The sequence below is a fragment of the Cetorhinus maximus genome, chromosome 9, assembly GCF_964194155.1.
Source record: "Cetorhinus maximus chromosome 9, sCetMax3.hap1.1, whole genome shotgun sequence".
Lineage (NCBI taxonomy): Eukaryota > Metazoa > Chordata > Chondrichthyes > Lamniformes > Cetorhinidae > Cetorhinus > Cetorhinus maximus.
The window spans coordinates 73,397,867-73,418,796 of record NC_135887.1 but is presented as its reverse complement, the minus strand read 5'-3'; the positions used below and the strand labels follow the sequence as shown (position 1 = coordinate 73,418,796).

The 20,930-nt window shown below is 44.1% G+C and overlaps 1 protein-coding gene across 1 annotated transcript in view; it reads right to left on the bottom strand.

Moving 5' to 3' along the window:
- f2 (coagulation factor II (thrombin)) overlaps positions 1-19,489 on the bottom strand; it is a 58,402-nt gene extending 38,913 nt beyond the window's left edge. Inside the window, exons 1-4 of the mRNA XM_078548870.1 lie at positions 19,261-19,489; positions 10,814-10,974; positions 1,902-1,926; positions 740-799 (exon numbers count right to left, since the gene is read on the bottom strand). Of these exons, the coding sequence (XP_078404996.1) occupies positions 740-799; positions 1,902-1,926; positions 10,814-10,974; positions 19,261-19,336 (322 nt within the window). The 5' untranslated portion in view covers positions 19,337-19,489. The remainder of the gene's footprint in view (positions 1-739; positions 800-1,901; positions 1,927-10,813; positions 10,975-19,260) is intronic.
- Between the last annotated feature and the right edge of the window lie 1,441 nt (positions 19,490-20,930).

The window sequence follows — 20,930 nt, the reverse complement described above, 5'->3', positions numbered from 1 at the left end:
CCTGAAGAGAAAAAAATTGCCGGGCTACTGAAAAGGGCGGAGGTGTGGGACCAGCAGAGTTGCTCTTGCAGAGAGCCAGCATGGGCACAATGGGCTGAATGGCTTCTTTCTGTGTTATAACACTTCAATGATTCTACATGAAAGTAGCTCTGGCAGCGTCTGTGAACAGAGAAACAAAATTAACATTCAGGTCAGTGGTCTTTCATCAGAACTGGAAAATGTTGCGGATGTGCAACTTACTGCTCAGTCCCTTTGTTCCCAAGTTTCAGATTTCCTTTAGCGCTGTTCATCTGTAACATCTTTAAATTCTTATGAATTGTCATTAACCTGAAGAATTAGCACCGTTGCTCTGTTCACAGGTACTGCTGAATGTTTCTAGCGGTTTCTATTTTCAAATTTCAGATTTCCAGCGTTATAGTATTCTGCTTTTGTATAAAGTATGTTTGCATAGCTATTAAATAGTTACAATCAGTACATCCCAAAGGAAGTTGGCGTTGACGTGTCTCAAAATGTTTGAATTAGGAGGGTGAATGTCGGTGGCAGGAGAATTATAATCTTCCTAAGCCTATTAATTTTTTGAGATGGATTGCCATCTGTTGATAACATTTGGTGTAGTTCAAGTTTGGGCACTGTGATGACAAATAGCACTCGGCCCTGTGTTAAACGGTGTTAAATGAGTGAGAAGGCTACTCTCACAGTTCAGTTTCTATGGGCAAAATTAATTGCTCTAAGCCCTTACCATGCAGGCAATATTTCAGGTATTCCGGAGGGGAATCGCCCAATCTCTCACCAACACAAGCTGAAAACAGAGCATACAATAATATTAAACAAAATTATTTGATGTGCTGGTGTAAATATCAGAGTAGGAGAAGAATAGAAAAGGCAAGGATCACTCAGGCCATCTGGATTAAGAATCTAGAAAACGCGAGTTCAATCTCCACCATAGAGTTTGAGAAGTTGAATTTAAAATAGCTATTTGCTAGTGTAGAACTTGAGTATTACTCAAAAGTAGAGACATGCAATTGAAGATTTTCGTCTTGCACTCATGAGGACAGATTCGCAAGAGCACCAGTTCTCGAGGGAACAACTATTTATACTGCATGAGAAGGGAGTGCTGATTGGTTCACAAGTAGACTCTAATTGGTAGAGGCATTGCCATGGATGATGCACCAGGGAACAGTTAACTGCCAAGCTTTTGTTTAAATTCAAACCAGGCAGGTTGTCTCTGATTGGTCAGGGCATTGCCATGGAGAATGAACCACATCGACATGGTTGACTCTTAACTGCCCTCTGAAGCTGCCTATCAAACTACTCAGTTGTATCAAACTGCGAGTAAGTATAACAAGGGACACTCCCTACGTAACAGCATTGTGGGAGCATCTTCGTCACACAGACTTCAGAGGTTCAAGAAGGTGGTCAACTATGAATTTTTCAGGGCAATTAGGGATGGGCAATAAACACCAGCCTTACCAGTGATCTCCATTAATACATTAAAAAAACATTATGGGTGGAATTTTGCAGCCCCAAAGTAGCGGAGGTGGGGTCGTAAAATGTGCCGTTCAAATGCCCATTGACTTCGGCAGGACCATAAAATCCTGCTGGTGTATTATGTTTCATGGCCTATCATGTCTCATGGTCAGAAATCCATAGTATTCAGCTTAAACTGTCCAAAGACAAAACCAGTGGATACATATTTCATATCACAGAAACCCGGAGGCACATCTTCAGAAGCCTGACAGCAGGCTAGCTACCCTCTTTTTGGGTAGGTTGCAGAGGTGGGGGTTGGGGTGGGTGTGGAAGGGAGGGGAGGAATACAGAACAGATTCTGTGATGCAGAAAGACAAAGCGAAGAGACAAGAAAATAACATGCAAGATACAGGAGACTGTAAAACATTTCTTACCATCATAGATGTCCCAAAATTGCAACTGAGGAAGAGAAGAAAATTATTAGTAGACAGCTTGCTGTAAAAGAGAATGCTGAGAAGACCTGTTTTTTAAAAAGTATTATTTCTTTTTAAGTTAACTTTATTCCTCTACTTCTTTAGGTTACCTGGTCCTATTCACTATTCTTCGGCTAAAAGGGAGAACTGACCCACGAGCCTCTCTCAATATAACTGGCTTGAAATTTTCCCTCACTTGGGCAAGTGAGGAATTTTCAGGTCAAGAAGGACAATGCATGAATCTGAACCTTCCTGCTCAGTAGCACCTAGACACCATGCCACTGGGCACAATAAACAATTTAAAACACTCTTTTGCACTTTTGCTTACCAAAGAAACTGATACTAACCAAAGTTGTCCTTTTATTAAATGTCTCAATGAATCAAAGTACTGACCCTCCATGATAAATAACAATATAATGTATCTTCACACTTAATGGTCTCTCACTCGGAGCTCCTGATCCCAGGCCTGCTACCGCTGTGCAGAGATCTGAAATTTCCAATGGGGGCCGGGAGGGGGCAGGAGTCACTGAACCTTGTCACCACCACTCCTAGCAGCATTGTCAGATCCCAGGGATACAACTGCCAGCCAGGGACTGGGAGAGGGCAGGGCAGATGGTGGGCCCGCGGTCTGGGGGTGCCCAGGCTCCATGTTATAAACAGTTTCTCGTTGTCCACACTGAGCAGCCAGAGCTGCAGATCTGAAAGACCGATTTAAAAAATGGATCTGTCAGGCTGAGAGTTGCGATATTTTTTAAGCCTATTTGTCAGTGTCAGGTCAATTTCACTAGCTGCTGCTTCTGCTGCTGCTTCCGATTTCTGTTTTAGAAAAGGCCACCAGGAAACCACAAACCTTTCCTAAGGTGAGAAGCAGCAGCAGCAACTGAGAGTGTTCCTGCTTGAAAACTTCTTATTTTATAACCAATTGGATGCTGTGTGTGGCGGGCTGGTTGTGAGGGGAAGGTTGGAGGGGTTTTGGGAAAGGTTGGAGACAATGTTGGGAGAAGGATGGGGGGGGGCAAGGTTGGATGGAAGGTTGGGGGGAAAGGAGGGAGGGGGTGGTTGGGAGGGGAAGGTTTGAGAGGGGATTGGGAGGGGAAGGTTAGAGAGGGGGTTGGGAGGGGAAGGTTGGGGGGGTGTTGGTTGGAGGGAAGTTAGGGAGCATTGTGGGGAAGGTTGGAGGAGGGAGGGAGGGGGATTGGGGGAGATTTAGGGCATTTGGGGGAAGGTTGGAGGGGGTGCTGGTGAGGGAAGTTGTGCGGGGCATTAGAGGAATTGTTGTGGGGAAGGTTGGAGGGGGATTGAGGGAGGAGTTTGGTGCGGGGGTTGGGGTAAGATTGGAATGAGGTTGGGGGAAGGTTTGAGGGATAGTTGTGAGGGGAAGTTGGGGGGCAGCTTGGAGTAAGGGGTTGGGGAAGGTTAGAGAGGGAGTTGGAGTTTAGTTGGGGTGTTGGGGGGAGTTTGGAGTGGGGAGGCTAGCTACAAATTTGAATTCATTTTGTAAATGCAGTTCATCGTGAATCAGTAACTTGTTTTATCCAGCACATGATTGACTTCAATTTAGTCCTTTTGTCTACTTACCTATTACCCCACTTTATCTTAGTGCTTTTGAGGGATTGAAATATTGTGATAAAGTTCTATTGCACAGCAGATATTGAAAATATATTGTAATGAGAGGCAGAAATCAGCAGAGTCTTCAATTCAGATACAATTGTGAACCATTCAGTCTTTAGTCTCTGGCCTCTTAAAAGTTCTGTTGCATAGGCACATGTGAGAGCCCAGAAACAGGAGAAGCACCAGGGCCCAAGATTTCACCCCCTGACCCTGCTGCCAACCACACTGTGGCACAAGGTGGATTTAAAAGTAGGTACAGCAAAGGAAATCTAAAATAACTCATTAATAACTGAAAAAACATGGTTTGCGGCAAATGTTGCTGCTCCCTTAACAATATCTCTCCCCTGTCTGTTTTTGTTGCCTTTTGGACCACTTCTTGTTTGAGTGTTGACATCATGTTGGGCTAGAGTTCGACAGGTGATGGGCGCCCTTCTCCTACCTCACCAAACAGAACATCTTTGAGTTAGGGGGAGGTGATGGCATAGTGGTATTGTCAATGGACAGATAATCTAGGGTAATGCTCTGGGCACCTGGGTTTGAACCATGGTAGTTAGTGGAATTTGAATTCAATTAAAAAAAAACCTGGATTTAAAAGCCTGATGACCATGAAACCATTGCTGATTGTTGTAAAAGTCCATCTGGTTCATTAATGTCCTTTAGGGAAGGAAATCTGCTGTCCTTACCTGGTCTGACCTACATGTGACTCTAGACCCACAGCAATGTGGTTGCCTTTTAAATGCCCTCTAAACAAGGGCAGTTAGGGATGGGCAATAAATGCTGGCCTAGCCAGCGATGCCCACATCCTATGAATGAATAATTTTAAAAAATTCAAGTGTAGGTTCATCCCAGCCAAATGTAATCACCCAATATCTACACACATACACTTTCAAAAGAGGTTGTCATTGTCATGGAAAGGGTACACATCTTATCTGGGTTTGATGTTGAATTGCAGGGGAATGGGGGAGCAGAAGGAACAGCCAATCTGCCTTTTGTTTGCATGCTTGTTTGTCAATACTCCCCTATCAGGGCCATATTGTTGACCAAACACTCCAGGTTTGTGATATGTTAATATGCATATGAACATAACGGATTAGGAGCAAGAGTAGGTCATTCGACCCCTTGAGCCTGCTCTGCCATTTGATAAGATCACGGCTGATCTGACTGTGCCCTCAACTCTACTTTCCTATCTACCCCCTACATCAATCAAGAATCTAACTCAGCCTTAAAAATATTCACTGACCCTGCCTCCACTGCTCCCTGGGGAAGAGAATTTCACAGGCTAACAACCCCCAGAGAAAAATATTTCCTCATTTCCATCTTAAATGGGTGGCTTCTTATTTTTAAAATGGGCCCCCTAGCTCTAATCCTCTCAATGTCCTTCCTGTCAAGTCCCTTCATGATCTTAAATGTCTCAATATGATCACCTCTCATTCTTCTAAATTCCAATGGGTACCTGTGCTCATAAGATAACCCCCTCATCCCAGGAATCAGTTGAGTGAGCCTTTGCTGAATTGCTTCTAATGTAAATATATGTAAGGTTATCAATGTGAGAGGAGATACTATCATTAGAGGTTACATTCGATAGACCCTTAAAATGGTCGCAGGAATTGTGATGCGTCTGTTGAATGTGTCACATTGCTTATCAGCTTCATTCGGCGCCCAAAATCATAACTTCCTAGCACATCATAAAGAACCCCTGCACCTCTTAAAGGAGAGCTGCACTGTGTCTGGAGCAGGTGCTAACAGTTTTGCTGGAAGGGAAGTGGTGAGGATGGCACAACATGGGAGAACTTTGGCTCTGCTATCTTTGAATGTTGCCCCAGCTACCTGGGTGGAGGAGGTGAAAAGTAGGAGGGAGGTTCTCTATTCACAGGAGGCCCTTGAAACACATACTCAGAGAGAGTGAGAGCTGATAGCTGTGAATGCCAGGTGCCCCGAGGACCTGGATGCAATGCTACAACAAGTTCAACAACATCACACAAGTGGTTCACATCAGGGAATGCTCCTTCAAATACCATATCTTCACCAGTAGCCTCACACACTGCTCAAGTCACCACAGCCCCATTACTCACCTCCCAATAAACTGAGGACTTTTATCTAAAACTCCAAAGGTTCACCTCAACCTCACACACTTTGCACTTGGGAAAGCCTTACACCCAATCTCACCCCTTGCATATATAGCTAGCTATTCAACCAAGACAGTGGCATCACCCAAACAGATTCCACCACAATCACTGACATGCTACGCTACCCTTTCTCTTGCAGGACAAGGTAACTCACAACAGGAGGCAGTAGTAGCTAACCAGAGGGGGAAAACGCATACCAACATCTCCTTGGAGGAGATGGGACTGGCCATTATTGAGGTGCCTGTTGCTAAGTTCATGGCCTGCAGTGGAGCTGAAGCTATTAAAGATGATAGTATCCTCATACCTAATCCATCTGCTCACATCCCATTTCTTCCTCATTCCTCCCTCTCTTCTGTTTTACAAACTGCAGTTGGTCAAAACATGCTTGTCTTACTTTCCTCCCTCCCCATACCACAACCTTATCCTTAAGTCTTTTTTCTTTCAGATACTCAAGAGCTGCAACCTGGCCAGGCAGTGGAGGAACACCAAGAAGAGAGTGATGATGAAGACATAGCACTGTCATCATTTTCACACTTGCGTTACGTCCGGGACAGGAGGAGTGCACAGTTTCTCTAGCCCCACTACTCCACAGGTCGCACCATAAGTGTAAATGTTTTATTCACTCACTAAAATGACCAATTGTTTATTTTTGCTATTGTTAGAACCAGAATAAGAGACTTTTACTAGGCTTCTTTCAATAAACTCAGATTAATTTATTTATTATGAAACAAAACTTCATTTTAAAAAACAATTTGCAAAAACTGGTCAACATACAATTTGTAATCTGGATGTGTAACTATATACCCCTTTAAATCCCAACACGCGCACACAGACACACACACACACACACACACATGACAAAATAGGGTCTCTGCAGAGGTTGATGTTCAAGGGAAAAACAACATTTGGCCAATGGGAAAACTTCATGAAAAAGGATTAAGTTCAAAGGATTTTGATGCTATCGATCTGGTGTTCCTGCATGAGAAGATGGATTGCTGATCACAGTAATTGTCTAGAAGTTCTTTCCAAAGGAACTTTGGTGTGGAGGAGGACAGGGTGGAATCAATGCTCTTGGGATCTCTTTCTCCTCTCAGCTTCTCAGGTTTCCAAACACAGATGAGTTATACTGAGATGAGAATCTCTAGCTGGATACTGATAACTACACTGAATCTCAGTTGAGGCAGGGAGAGGGTGAGTTGGGCAACCTTCTCCTTTTAGACAAAAACAGAAACAGAAATACCTGGAAAAACTCAGCAGGTCTGACAGCATCTGTGGAGAAGAGCACAGTTGACATTTCGAGTCCTCATATTTTTGTTTTTATCTTCTCCTTTTAGATTCATTCCCAAAACATGAGTTCAAAAAACAATATCAAAACATAAAAACTTATCTCAGACAGGTGCTTTCCAGAAAATCACCAGTGTCTCAAAGCCTGAAAACAGTAGGTTTTTTTTTTCTCTCCAGCAATTAAGGTTCACGTAAACAAATAGTTCTTATCTCCTCAGGTGTCTTGCTGGTCATTTAGCTGAAGTCATGTGACTTCTTGGAAAAGACAGTTTTTTTAGAGTCCAAAGTGAACTCATAGCCTTTAAAAAAAACCCAGGCCAGTTCTCAAGAAAGTGTCCAAATAATTCAATGTCCTTCCAATTTCAAAAAACATTGTTCGTAGAGATATGTACTTATAACACTTGCAGCTATCAGCTCAGAATCTGACACTTTGTATATCTTAGAGGAGAGATTAAAGGAGGGAGCTGCACATGGACAGACACAGGGCACAAGTGGGCTTCAGCTATCTGGTTGCAAAGGTGCCAGTTTACCCTAGGGTGAGGTGTGACATGGGTCCTGCTGCAGAGGACTCAGAGGGCTTCGTTTGGCAGCCTACAGAAGAATGCTGATGGGCTTGTACAATAAAATGTTGATGCATTTTGAAGCCTGTCAAAAAGACTGAGGCCAATGTTGAGGTGCATGGAGGAGCTTGGCTCCAACTTGGCACAGGGCTTTGCACTGAGCTTGCAACCTATCCTTTCCAATATGGAGCTGGTAGCCGACTCCATTCACACACATATGGACCCAACCATGATGCAGTGTCTGATGGCCAATGTTGCACCTTCCATTTCAGCTCAGACAGCAGCCACCCAATGTTTGAGTGCTGCAGTGAAAGCTCACACTGCTGTCGCATAAGTTCACATTGCCATTGTACAAGTTTAGACTGCTGGCATCATGCCTCTGGATTACAATGGGGCTTGCAGGTTATCACAACAGTCCAGCAATCTATCCTCCAACAGGTCACTGCTCTGCGAGAGTACCATGGAACACAAACCTGCTATCCTCTCTCAGAATGACCACATTTGTCTTCCCACCATTGCCATTCACCCACTGGCCTTCCTGTCAGCTGGCAGCTCACCAACCCATTCTGCTGCCCATATCAAGATGGTGCAGCCCACAGGCTGAAAGCCATCGGTCTTCAACCAGCCATGCTGCAACCACTGGGTAGCTCTGCTTTGGAGCACTAGGCCAGGTAAAAGCACACAGAAGGCAGGCAGTAAAGAAATGAACAAGGGTGATTTTTGCATGCAGTATGGCATGGTTTCATTTATAAATTTTGTTCCAATTGTTTATTTTGTGGTGGCTTTTATTTTTGCATTGCGACTAAGTGGACAGTGTGATGAGTCAAGTACAGAGGAAGGGTAAAGTGTGGGACTGTTGGTGAATAGGCAAGTAGGGTTGCGTTTACTGGTGTTTGCAGTCAGATGAGTTCTTCATGGACAGCCCAGGCTGTCTAAGTTGCCTCCTTTGTTCTCCCTCCACCACCTCCTCCTTATGTTCTTTCCTCTCAGTTGTTCACTGGTAGCAAGGCTATCCCCTCGTGATGGTGAGTTTCTGTAGCATGCAACAGACTCCCACGATTCACCACCTGTACTGTTTGGTACAGTGGGGCTACTCCAAGTGGTCCAGGCAGCAGAAACGTTAATCAGAATTTTTACACAGAAGCAGGGCGCCTGCTCCCCGATTGAAAATCCAGGGGCGAGCCCACCTCATGTGACTTAGAAGCCCTGAGCTGATTTTATAGTTGTCCATTAATGGGCTCAGAATGAGACTTCCGCCCCCATCTAGGAGGAAGGCCCAGCTCCAAGAGCTGCTGGCCAATCAGATGGCTATGGCTCTTCAGGTCCAGCAGTGCCACCGGCAGCAGTGGCCAGTGCTGGAACTGCAGCCAGTTCCCCCAGGGGACTGGTAGCGTGGCTTTCATTTTGTATATTCTAACCATATGTATGCCGCCAGGTAACAAGCTGAGTGCTGAGGCTTTCACTGGGGTCAGCCTGGCAGTCCCCAGAGTGGTGGGGCTGCAATTGAGAAAGCAGTTGGGGTAAACAAGCGGGGAGGGGGAGTATCGTGGCCAGGGACTCAATTGTGAACAGGGTGCCCAAACAGGAGGGACCACCCCACAAACCTGCAGCAAGTCTACCAGAGTTTACTTGGTGGCCTCACCACATGCATGGTAAAATACCAGGAGTGGTGGGAGGAAGCCCATGACTGGCCACTAGTTGGCCACTTAAGGGCCTCAATTGGCCCAAGGGCAGGTAGGCTGCCTGACAGGTCTCTGCCACAGGTAAAGTACCAGTGGAGACAGCGTCCCCACCATGGCACTGATTTTACATCAACCCCACCTGGCAGCCCGATCCCAGGGGCGGGGTGGGGGTGGGGTGGAGTGTAAATTGCTGGCCACTGTTTCAGCACACCACTGGTCTGCTCTATCACGTTTCATGTGGCACCATGGCTTTCATTGTCTATATTCTAACCATACGTATGTGGATTGGGCACTGGAGTCATCAGCCATGTCGTCAGTGGATAGTCCTTGGCACCCAATAGCCACCCTTTGGTTTGCTGTGCCAGCTCAATTGCAGCTGGCACAGGGGAATGGCACAGAATGATGGCATCATGATTTCTGCCTGGATACTGGACACTAACCTGCATGATTCACTGCCTATAGTCATGCACCAGCTGGACATTGAATGAGTGGAATTCCTTTCAGTTCTGCTATAGGATAGACTTCTCATGCAGCCTGTAGAGTGATGTTGAGTGTAGTCAATGGCATCCTGCACCACGAGGAAGCCTGCAATCCTCATGAAAGCATGCGCCTGTTTCTCTCCCAGAGAAATGTTTACCACTTGCTGAATAGAGAACTTCAGCAACTTCTCTCATGCAACAGTGGATGGCAATCTATGAGCTGCTGCTAATATCCCCATTTCCAGCCTGGAAGGCCCAGTTCATAAAAAGAAATAATGAAGTAGCATATTATTAAAAAAAACAGCATTTAATGGGAATGGGACTGACCAAATAGAGGTAAATATAATTCATTCTCTCAGACAGGAGAGAAACAGGCACATGCTTTCATGAGGATTGCAGGCTTCCTCATGGTGCAGGATGCCATTGACTGCACTCAACATCACTCTACAGGCTGCATGAGAACTCTATCCTATAGCAGAACTGAAAGGGATTCCACTCCCTCAACATCCAGCTGGTGTGTGACTATAGGCAGTGAAACATGCAGGTCAGTGTCCAATATCCAGGCAGAAGTTATTATACCAAAATTCTGACAATGGTCAGATGGTGGGCAGTCCATATTATTCGCAATGTATACCGTAAGGGTAGAAAGGCTCATCTCTTCCCCTGTGTATATACTATACCATGTTTTTCACTTGTCAAATCAAGTATTGGAAATGGAAAATATGGCAAACATGGGCTGTCTGTAGCAGATGACTGTTAAATGGAGCACAAGTTAAAAAACATTTTGAGAGAAATTTAAATCGAAGTAATTGGAATTGAAGATTGTAAGAGTAAATGCAGAACAGTCTCTTGATCTCCTGTGGAAAAATAGTGCAGTTGCTCTCTCCCACACTGCTGTTGTTGAAGCTATGAATCCTCATTAACATTCTACCTTATGCACCCTAAGCCAATTACTTTTCTTGGGATGGCATTTACACTATCCCTAGCTTCAAGAATCATTGGGCAAATTGATTAATGTCTGATTAATAGTGCCAGTTAAAAACCCATCTGAACATGACACTATGAGCATCATCACAACACAATGGAAAATATACTTTCTAATTAAGAGTAATTTCTGGCCTTGTTGCTTACTGTTTGCTGGTCATTCTCGAACACTTCACGGGCCTCCTCATGGTCACAATATTCCTCTATACATTCTCGCTCTAAATCTCCCGCTCTTGCCTCTTCAAAGAAACTGTTGGCTCGTCGATCTCGTTTCAACAGAGAAAATGCATCCCGGGCCTCTAGGAACACTGAAGAAAGGAGGTAATACATTGAGAAACATGTGAAAATTGCACAACACAAAGCAGGTGAAAGGGAGCAATACGCTCACATGTGACTTTGACTCGCACATGTCTCAGAGTCAAATCTGATTGCCCACAGTTTGGACCCTCACTGAACACCGGAAAATCGGGTGCTCCCTTGCCTTTCTTCATGATTCATACAGGGCTGAATTTTGCCTGTTGTTGGGATGAATTCAGGATTGGGAACATAGAAGAGCGAGTGGTGGGACATCAGGCTCAATTATCCTGGAGACAGGCACTTAAGACTCCCCCACAGGAAGCACCATCCAATTTGGGATGGTATGCTGGATGCAGGAATAAGGCCAATCAGAGCAGTTGAAGGGAAGTGCAGCTCCAATACAAGTGGGTGTGGCTCAGGTGAACAGAGACGGAGATGGTATCACAAGACACTAATGCTGGAACCAGCAGACAAATCCTAACACCCAAAACTACCATGTAGGAAAGCGCTTCCACTTGAAAGCATTTAGCTGCAGATGTGCTGAAGATAACTCTATATATTCATTTCAGGTGGCTCCGACTTTCCGCTGTGCTCTCGCCTCCTGTGAGGAGACAGGCAGAGACACAACGAGGATCAGATGTGCCTCTGGCAAATGGCCACTGACCTGGGAAGTGATTCTATGATGCCCTTAATTGGTTTCCTGCTGCTGACAAGTGTGTTGCCATCCGATACAGCGCCTGGGAAAAGCAGTCGGAGGCAGGAAAACGTCAGGAAGCCGGCCCAACACATTAATTTTTCTGCCTATCCTTCTCCTAGCCCACTCCATGGTGCTGAGGAAACTTCTCCCATTCACAGAATCACAGAATCACACAGTGCAAAAGAGGCCCTTTGGCCCATCGAGTCTGCACCGATACGTGAGAAACACCTGACCTACCTACCTAATCCCATTTACCAGCACTTGGCCCATAGCCTTGAATGTTATGACGTGCCAAGTGCTCATCCAGGTACTTTTTAAAGGATGTGAGGCAGCCTACCTCCACCACCCTCCCAGGCAGTGCATTCCAGACCGTCACCACCCTCAGGGTAAAAAAGTTTTTCCTCACATCTCCCCTAAACCTCCTGCCCCTCACCTTGAACTTGTGTCCCCTCGTGACTGACCCTTCAACTAAGGGGAACAGCTGCTCCCTATCCACCCTGTCCATGCCCCTCATAATCTTGTATACCTCGATCAGGTCGCCCCCCCCAGTCTTCTCCGCTCCAACAAAAACAACCCAAGTCTACCCAACCTCTCTTCATAACTTAAATGTTTCATCCCAGGCAACATCCTGGTGAAACTCCTCTGCACCCTCTCCAGTGCAATCACATCCTTCCTATAATGTGGCGACCAGAACTGCACACAGTACTCCAGCTGTGGCCTCACCAAGGTGCTATACAATTCCAACATGACCTCCCTACTTTTGTAATCTATGCCTCGATTGATAAAGGCAAGTGTCCCATATGCCTTTTTCACCATCCCATTAACATGCCCCTCCACGTTCAGAGATCTATGGACACACACGCCAAGGTCCCTTTGTTCCTCAGAACTTCCTTGTGTCATGCTGTTCTTTGAATACTTCCTTGTCAGATTACCCCTTCCAAAGTGTATCACCTCACACTTTTCAGGGTTAAATTCCATCTGCCACTTATCTGCCCATTTGACCATCCCGTTTATATCTTCCTGTAGCCCAAGATACTCAACCTCTCTGTTAACCACCCGGCCAATCTTTGTGTCATCCGCAAACTTACTAATCCTACCCCCCACATAGTCATCTATGTCATTTATAGAAATGACAAATAATAGGGGACCCAGCACAGATCCCTGTGGTATGCCACTGGATACTGGCTTCCAGTCACTAAAGCATCCTTCTGTTATCACCCTCTGTCTCCTACAACTAAGCCAATTTTGAATCCACCTTATCAATTTGTCTTCTTTATAAGTCTCCCATGTGGGACCTTGTCAAAGGCTTTGCTGAAATCCATATAAACTACATCAACTGCACTACCCTCATCTACACACCTGGCCACCTCCTCAAAAAATTCAATCAAATTTGTTAGGTATGACCTCCCTCTGACAAAGCCATGCTGACTATCCCTGATCAAACCTTGCCTCTCCAAGTGGAGATAGACTCTTTCCTTCAGGATTTTCTCCAATAGTTTCCCTACCACTGACGTGAGACTCACTGGTCTGTAGTTCCCTGGCTTATCTCTACAACCCTTCTTAAATAGCAGAACCACATTAGCTGTTCTCCAGTCCTCTGGTACCTTCCCCGTGGCCAGTGAGGAATTAACAATTTGGGTCAGAACCCCTGCGATCTCCTCCCTTGCTTCCCTCAGCAGTCTGGAACACAAATCATCCAGACCTGGAAATTTGTCCACTTTTAAGCCTGTCAACAACTCCAATACCTTGACACTCCCTATATCAATTTGCTCAGGAACCTTGCAGTCTCTCTCCCCGAGTTCGATACCTTCATCCTCATTCTCTTGGGTGAAGATGGATGTGAAGTATTTGTTCAACACTCTACCGATGTCCTCTGGCTCCACCCATAGATTGCCCCCTTGGTCCCTAATGGCCCCTACTCTTTCCCTGGTTATCCTCTTCCCATTGATATATTTACAAAATATCTTGGGATTTTCCCTACTTTTACCAGCCAGAGCTTTCTCATATCCCCTCTGCTCTCTGAATTGCTTTCTTAAGCTCCACCCTGTACTGTCTGTACTCCACTAATGCCTCCACTGATTTGCTTCCCTTGTACCTGCTAAAAGCCTCTCTTTTTCTTCTCACCATATCCTGAATATCTCTGGTCATCCATGGTCCTCTGGGCTTGTTACTCCTTCCTATCACCCTAGAGGGAACATGTTGAGCCTGTACCCTTCCCATTTCCTTTTTGAATGCCCCCCACTGCTCTTCTGTAGATTTCCCCACAAGTAGCTGTTCCCAGTCTACCTTGGCCAGATCCTGCCTTATTTTACTAAAATCCACTCTCCCCAATCCAAAACATTTTTTTGCAACTTGTCGATTTCTTTGTCCATAACAAGCTTAAACTGTACCATGTTGTAGTCACTATCACTAACATACTCGCCCACCACAACCTCAGCCACCTGTCCGGCTTCATTCCCCAGAATTAGGTCCAGCACTACGCCGTCCCTTGTTGGACCCTCTACATATTGACCTAACAAGTTCTCCTGTATACATTTCAAGAAATCCACTCCATCCAAGCCCTTAACACTATGTCTATCCCAATTAATGTTGAGAAAGTTGAAATCACCTAATATAACTACCCTATTATCATTGTTTTTACACACCTCTGCAAATTGTGCACATATTTGCTTCTCAATGTCCCACTGACTATCTGGGGGGTCTATAATAAACACCTAACAATGTGGCTGCCCCTTTTTTATTCCAAAGCTCTACCCACAAAGCTTCATTCGATGCTCAATTGTTTTCCAATGGGTGACTTTGGCCACTATTATTTAGGTTGGGCTACTGAGAAGCAGGAGTTTTATTTTAAGAGCAATTATTTAAATCACATTTGTTTACTTCCCCTATCTTGCAGCAGTGACTACACTACAACAGTACTTCATTGGCTGTACACTTCAGGACATCTAGCAGTTGTGACAGGCACTATATAAATTCAAGTCATTTCTTCTTTCACTTCACAGGTGACATTTGATTTGTGGTTATAAAAGGCTGAAGCAGGGTAGGAACAAACACTGCAATTGTCCTCCAGGCCATTGTAGCAGAGACCAAGAGTAAATTCAGTGATGGTGGCCAAGAAGAACACTTCTCCACTCAATTGCTCTTCCCATGTCCAGGCAGGAATATAGGATTTAGGAGCAGGAGTAGGCATTTTGGCCCTTTAGAAACTTAGAAACTAGGAGCAGGAGTAGGCCATTTGGCCCTTCAAGCCTTCTCCACTATTCAATATGATCATAGCTGATCCTCTATCTCAATGCCATACTCTTGCTCTCTCCCCATACTCCTTGACTCCTTTAGTGTCTAGAAATCTATCTATCTATTTCCTTCTTAAATATGTTGTGACTTGGCCTCCACAGCCTTCTGTAGTAGAGAATTCTACAGGTTCACCATCCTCTTGAGTGAAGGAATTTCCCCTCATCTCAGTCCTAAATGGCCTACGCTATATCCTGAGGCTGTGACCCCTTGCTCTAGACCAGCCAGCCAGCCAGAGGAAATACCATCCCTGCATCCAGTCTGTCCATCCATGTCAGAATTTTATACATTTTTTTTCTTTGAGCCTGCTCTGCCATTTGATAAGATCATGACTGATCTGATTGTGGTCTCAACTCCACTTTCTTGTCTGCCCCTCATAACCTTGCCTGTCAAAAATCTACCCAATTTAGTCTTGAATAGATTCAATGTCCCAGACTCCACTGCTTTCTGGGGTAGAGAATTAAGAGCAATTTCTGGACTTGTTGCTTACTGTTTGCTGGTCACCCTTGAACATTTCATGGGCCTCCTCGTGGTCACAATATTCCTCCAAATTCTAGTTCTAACTCTCCTGCTTTTGCCTCTTCAAAGAAACTGTTGCCTTGTCATCTTGTTTCATCTGAAGGGAAAAATATTCTCATCTCCATCTTAAAAGGGAGACCTCTTAATTTTTAAATTGCGTCCCCTAGTTCTAGTCTCATCCTCCTGGTATCCACCTCGTTAAGTCTCCTTAGGATCTTATCTGTTTCAATAAGGTCATCACTCATTTTTCTAAACCCCAATTGATAAAATTAATGCTTGGATAATCCATAGTTCCTTTTTTTAGATTATAGCAATTTGAAAAATATTTTTAATGACCTTATTGCACTTTAATGTAACCAGGACTGCCATTTTGAAATCAGAACTTAAAAAATAGAGTATCCTAATAGAATTTGCTGTAGTATACAAAATATTTATTTGTATAAAAAGGATAGCAATAAATTCTTTACTTCAAGAACTTTTAAACGCTGATGAAATCATGCAACTGTTTGAGGACTATATGGCAGATAACTTGCATTTTAGCACCCAGTGTCAATGCCAAGCACTGCTGGGTAAGGAACAGCTGATGTAAAGTTTTGTGCTCCAATAGTGCTTCATAGAAAAGCACCGTCAAAAACAAAACTGTTAATTACATTCCCCACAGCTGGTTTCCTTGGAGATGCTGAATGAGGGAACTAATATACTGCAAACTGTAATATTGTCCATTGTCAATTTGGGTTAAATGGCCTAAACATATTTCTAATGGGACTCAACAATCAGCAGAGAAAAGGGGCTTCTTCCCAATAGACTGGAATTTCACAAGATCAATTTCCAGTAGTGAAATTACTGCTCAAATGCAGTGCACCACCTCCCAGAGATGATGGCACAGTGCTCTAATCCAGTGCACCAGTTCCTAGAGGTGAGGGAACAGTAGTGCACCAGATTAGAACAGATCCCAGAGATGATGGCACAATGTTCTAATCCAGTGCACCAGTTCCTAAAGGTGTATAAGCAGTGTTCTGATCCAGTGCATCAGCTCCCAGAGATGATTGTGTTTTGGATGAGTTTCTGGCTTGGGATTTCCTCCTTTCGTTTTCTTTCTGCCTCTGACATGTGCTTGTTTTGGAAGGATGTCATATTGTTTTTTTATTTGGTTACACCAGGTGTAGTGATCCTGGGTGAGCTTCTGCCAGTACTCAAAGTCAATATTAAATAACCTAAGTGAAGTCTTCAGAGCATTCTTCTTCCTTTAAATGCCATGACAGCACACCTCAGACTTCAGCTCTCCAAGAAGATTTACTCTGGTAAGCGAGTGTCAGGCATTCTGCCCACATAACCGGCCCAACTCTGTGGCTATCTCAATATGGTGTGGACACTTGGCATACCAGCTCAGGTGAGCACCTCAGTATCTGGTACTTTTCCTACCATCTGATCTTCAGAAGCTTCCGAAGGCTGCTCAAGTGAAAGTGGTTGAATTTCTTGCTGTAGTGCTAGTGCACAGTCCAAGTCTTCTCTGCGTAGAGCCGAGTGAGTAGGATTGTTTCTCTATAGACTTTCATTTGGGAGGCAGACTTACTGCCTTTCATGCCCAGACTGATGTTATAAGTCTGCCGAAGGCCACATTCGCTTTGGTAATTCTTGCATGTTTTGTCATCAACAGCTTGAGAGACTGTGTTGCCAAGATAAATGAACATATCCACTGCTGACAGGTTCTGGTCATGGACTGAAACCTTGGTCTCGAGATAGGGCTTTTCTGGAGTGGGCTGGTACATTGCTTCAGTTTTCCTTGTGCTTTTTGGAGAAAAAGTCCATGCTACGTTGCATGTCCAGCTCTATATCAGACTTTAGTTTCAGACCCAAATTTCTCACCCTCAAACTGAATGTGAAAGAGAATCCCTTACTATGAGATCATTAATTAATCATGTCTCATTACACATTACCAGGTCTAAATTAGCTATTCCCTGGTTGGTTCCAGAACATAGTGTTCTAAGAAACTGTCCTGAGTACATTCTATGAACTCATTCTCCAGACAACCTTTGCCAATTTGATTCATCCAATCTATTGCAGTACCTTACATACAAGTATTTCTTGATTTATATTCTGATTTACAGTGCAGCTACTAGGGGGCCTATAAATTACTCCCACAAGTGAATTCTTTCCTTTGCTATTTCTCATCTCCGCCCAAACTGATTCTATATCTTGATCCTCTGAGCCAAGATCATTTACTGTACTGATTTCATCCTTTATTAACAGAGCTACCCCATCTCATTTTCCTTTCTTCTTGCCCTTCCAAAATATCAAATGCCCTTGAATATTCTGGTCCAAGGCACTGTCACTTTATAACCATATCTTTGTAATGGCTATCATACTCATTAATTTCTATTTGTGCTTTCAATTCATCCATCTTGTTAAGAATGTCACGTGCGTTCATTTCATTCGGTCTTTTTACCTTTTTCCCTACTCTGACCCTATTTGTTGGTTCACTCTTATGTTTGTACACTCTGTCCCTTCCTGTTACACTCTAGTTATCATTACCTGTATCACTACCTTGCACTATTGATTTGTGCTTTCTCTTCAGCTTTCCAAAGCTCCCCATACGTGACCCCCTCCCTCCACTATTTAGTTTAAAATCATCTCTAAAGCCCTAGTTATGGTTCACCAGGACACTGGTCCTAATCTGATTCTGTTGCAGGCCATTCCAACAGTACAGATTCCTCTTTCCCAAGTGTTGGGTCCAGTGCCCCTTGAAACCCATTTCTCCCACACCAATCTTTGAGCAATGCATTCAACTCTCTGATCTTATTTTCCCTATGGCAGAAGGGGGTCTTGGGGAAGTGTGACTTTTAGTGGTCCCCCTTTTCCCGATGCTGGGTCCCTCAATCAGGCACTGAGTGCCCTTGTATGAGAGACCTCCCCGGGGAACCTGCAAGCAAACATGCCAGGGTTTGCTTGTTGGCCCCCTGCATTGCGAGCTCCCCCACCCTCTACTCGGTTAATACGACATTGAGGTAGGAAGGCCATCCACAGGCCTTCTAGCCATGGACTTAATAGGTTGGAGGCAAGAAGGTGGTTGGGTCCCCACCCATCACCCTCCTGTCTGATTTGATGGCAGAGGGGCATTAAACTCGCCATGGGGGTAGGCACAAGTTTCCGCCAAAAGTGCCTGGGTAACTTTCCCCCTCCGAAGCATCCATCGCTAGCCTGGACTTAAATTCATCAACTCTGAGCCAAAGTTCCTCAAGCTGCAGACAGACTGCAGATGTGATTGCTGTGGACCACACCAGTCCCACATGCTACAGCTGTAACATGTCACTTGCCCTGCCACCTTTATTTTGTTTTATTTAACTAATTAGGTTTCAAGTATAGAAATATTACTCAATGATTATCTCCAGTTATGTTATGGAGTTTAACTGGCTATGCTATAACTTTAATATTATACTTATATTTCCCCAGTATCAGCTTAAACTACAGCCCCAGTTTAGCAAGAGAGAAAAAAATCTTTAAACCCTGTCGAAAGGCAACACATCGTTTCTGTAATGCACAAAACTGAACACAACTCCAGAAGGGGGCAAGACTTTATACAACTGAAGTATAACCTCCTCCCTTTTATATTAAGCCCTCTGTCAAAGGTTCTTGTTGAATCCCATCCCTTCCTTCCCTCACCCCCCTATTAAATTATTGACACTGAAATTAAACTTTCCATCTGGACCCCAGCCCTCTTGAGAGAACGGAAGGCCCAGTTAACATCTCTTATAAATGCAAAACTGTTTTTAACAAACATCATCATACATACCATCGTCAGCCTGGCAAAAGTGGACAACAAAAAGGATTAAAAACTGTACAACCAGAGAGCCTCTGATTAGCCCCATGATTGCTAAATGCTGATGGAAGACTGCAGCTAATAGACGGGCTGGGAGAATATTCTGGTTAATGGTACACTGAGATCAGCAAAGGGTAGGTTGCAGCAGAGGTCATATTACGCAAGCAAAGAAGCTTCTCTTTCTGCTCCAGACCAGAACATGGAATATCTGTTTATCATTGAGTGGGTGAGGAGAATAGGAAGACAGAGCTTGCATTCATATAGCGCCTTTCATGACCCAAGCACTTTAGGCCAATGAGGCAAAGTGTCGTCACTATTGTAATGTAGTCCAGCAGCCAATTTGTGCAAAGAAAGCTCCCACAATTATCAATGAAATAATAACCAGATAACCTGTTTAATTCATGTGAGTTGACGGATAAATATTGACCATGAGAGCCTTGGTGCTCTTCTTTGTAATAGTGCTGTGGGAATTTTTCACATTCAAGTTAGAGAGTAGATTGGGCCATGGTTTAGTATCTCATGCAAAAGATGACTCCCCCAACAGAGCAGCACTCCCTCAGTATTACTTTGGAATGCCAGATTCTATGATCAAATCTCTGGATTGGAACTTCAATCCCCAACATTCAGATTCAGAGACGAGAATGCTATCTACAGAACCATGACTGAAGCATGAAGGGCTCTGATGCTTTGTGATGCCAATCATATAGGGGAAAATCAATGCATATCACTGTTAATGACTGTCTGCAGCAGAAAGCGGGAACTCAAAACAGAGATTCAACCACTGCCCTGTGCAACACCAGACCTCACCAGTGCTACTCTTAATAATGCAGCACTTAATAGAAGAGCCCTTGTGATATACGGTTCTGGCATCAGAATTGCAGCAGTCTTGTTAGAGAATGAATAGAATTATTGCATTATTGAAATAAATTGTTCACTGAGAGATCTGTTAGATCTGTCACTGTCTTAAGTTGCAATGTGCGTACAATATACTACTTGATTATAATTTTTAATTTCTTCTCTTGCCAACATAGAAAGTAACATTTTTAGCTGAGAGAACAAGTTGATGATCAACTCCCAGGTCTCCGCCAATCACTACTCAGGTTGCTCCATTGAGGTGTGTCGATAGGGACCTTTCCTCACACTTCTGACCCAAATCAATATCACTAAACAGGGCATTTTTTTTTGAGGAAAATATACTTTATTCATTAAATATCTGAAAGAACATTACAAAACATTTCTAAATGGCCATCACAAAAAGTGCAATCAGATTCAACTTTTGCACATGGATCACGAGGTGCTTCAATACAATCAATGAACATTACAGTCATTTCAATATGGTCATTACAGACAGTCAGACAATGCAATGGTATTGGAGTTATTGACATACATCATGTTGCTCTCTGAGGTGCTTCAATACACTTATTATACATTTAGTATTCACTACATACATTTATTGTGAGTCGTACAGTCTATACAATTCCCAGCTCCTCAGTGCACTGTTGTAGAAAGATCTTAGACAGCGACCTTTCCCCATTGCGCCTTTGTGGCAGCTGCCCCAACTCTTTGCACTGGAAGACCAACAAGTTTCAGGCAGACCAAAGAACGTCTTTTACTGAGTTGATGGTCCTCTAGCTGCAGTTGAT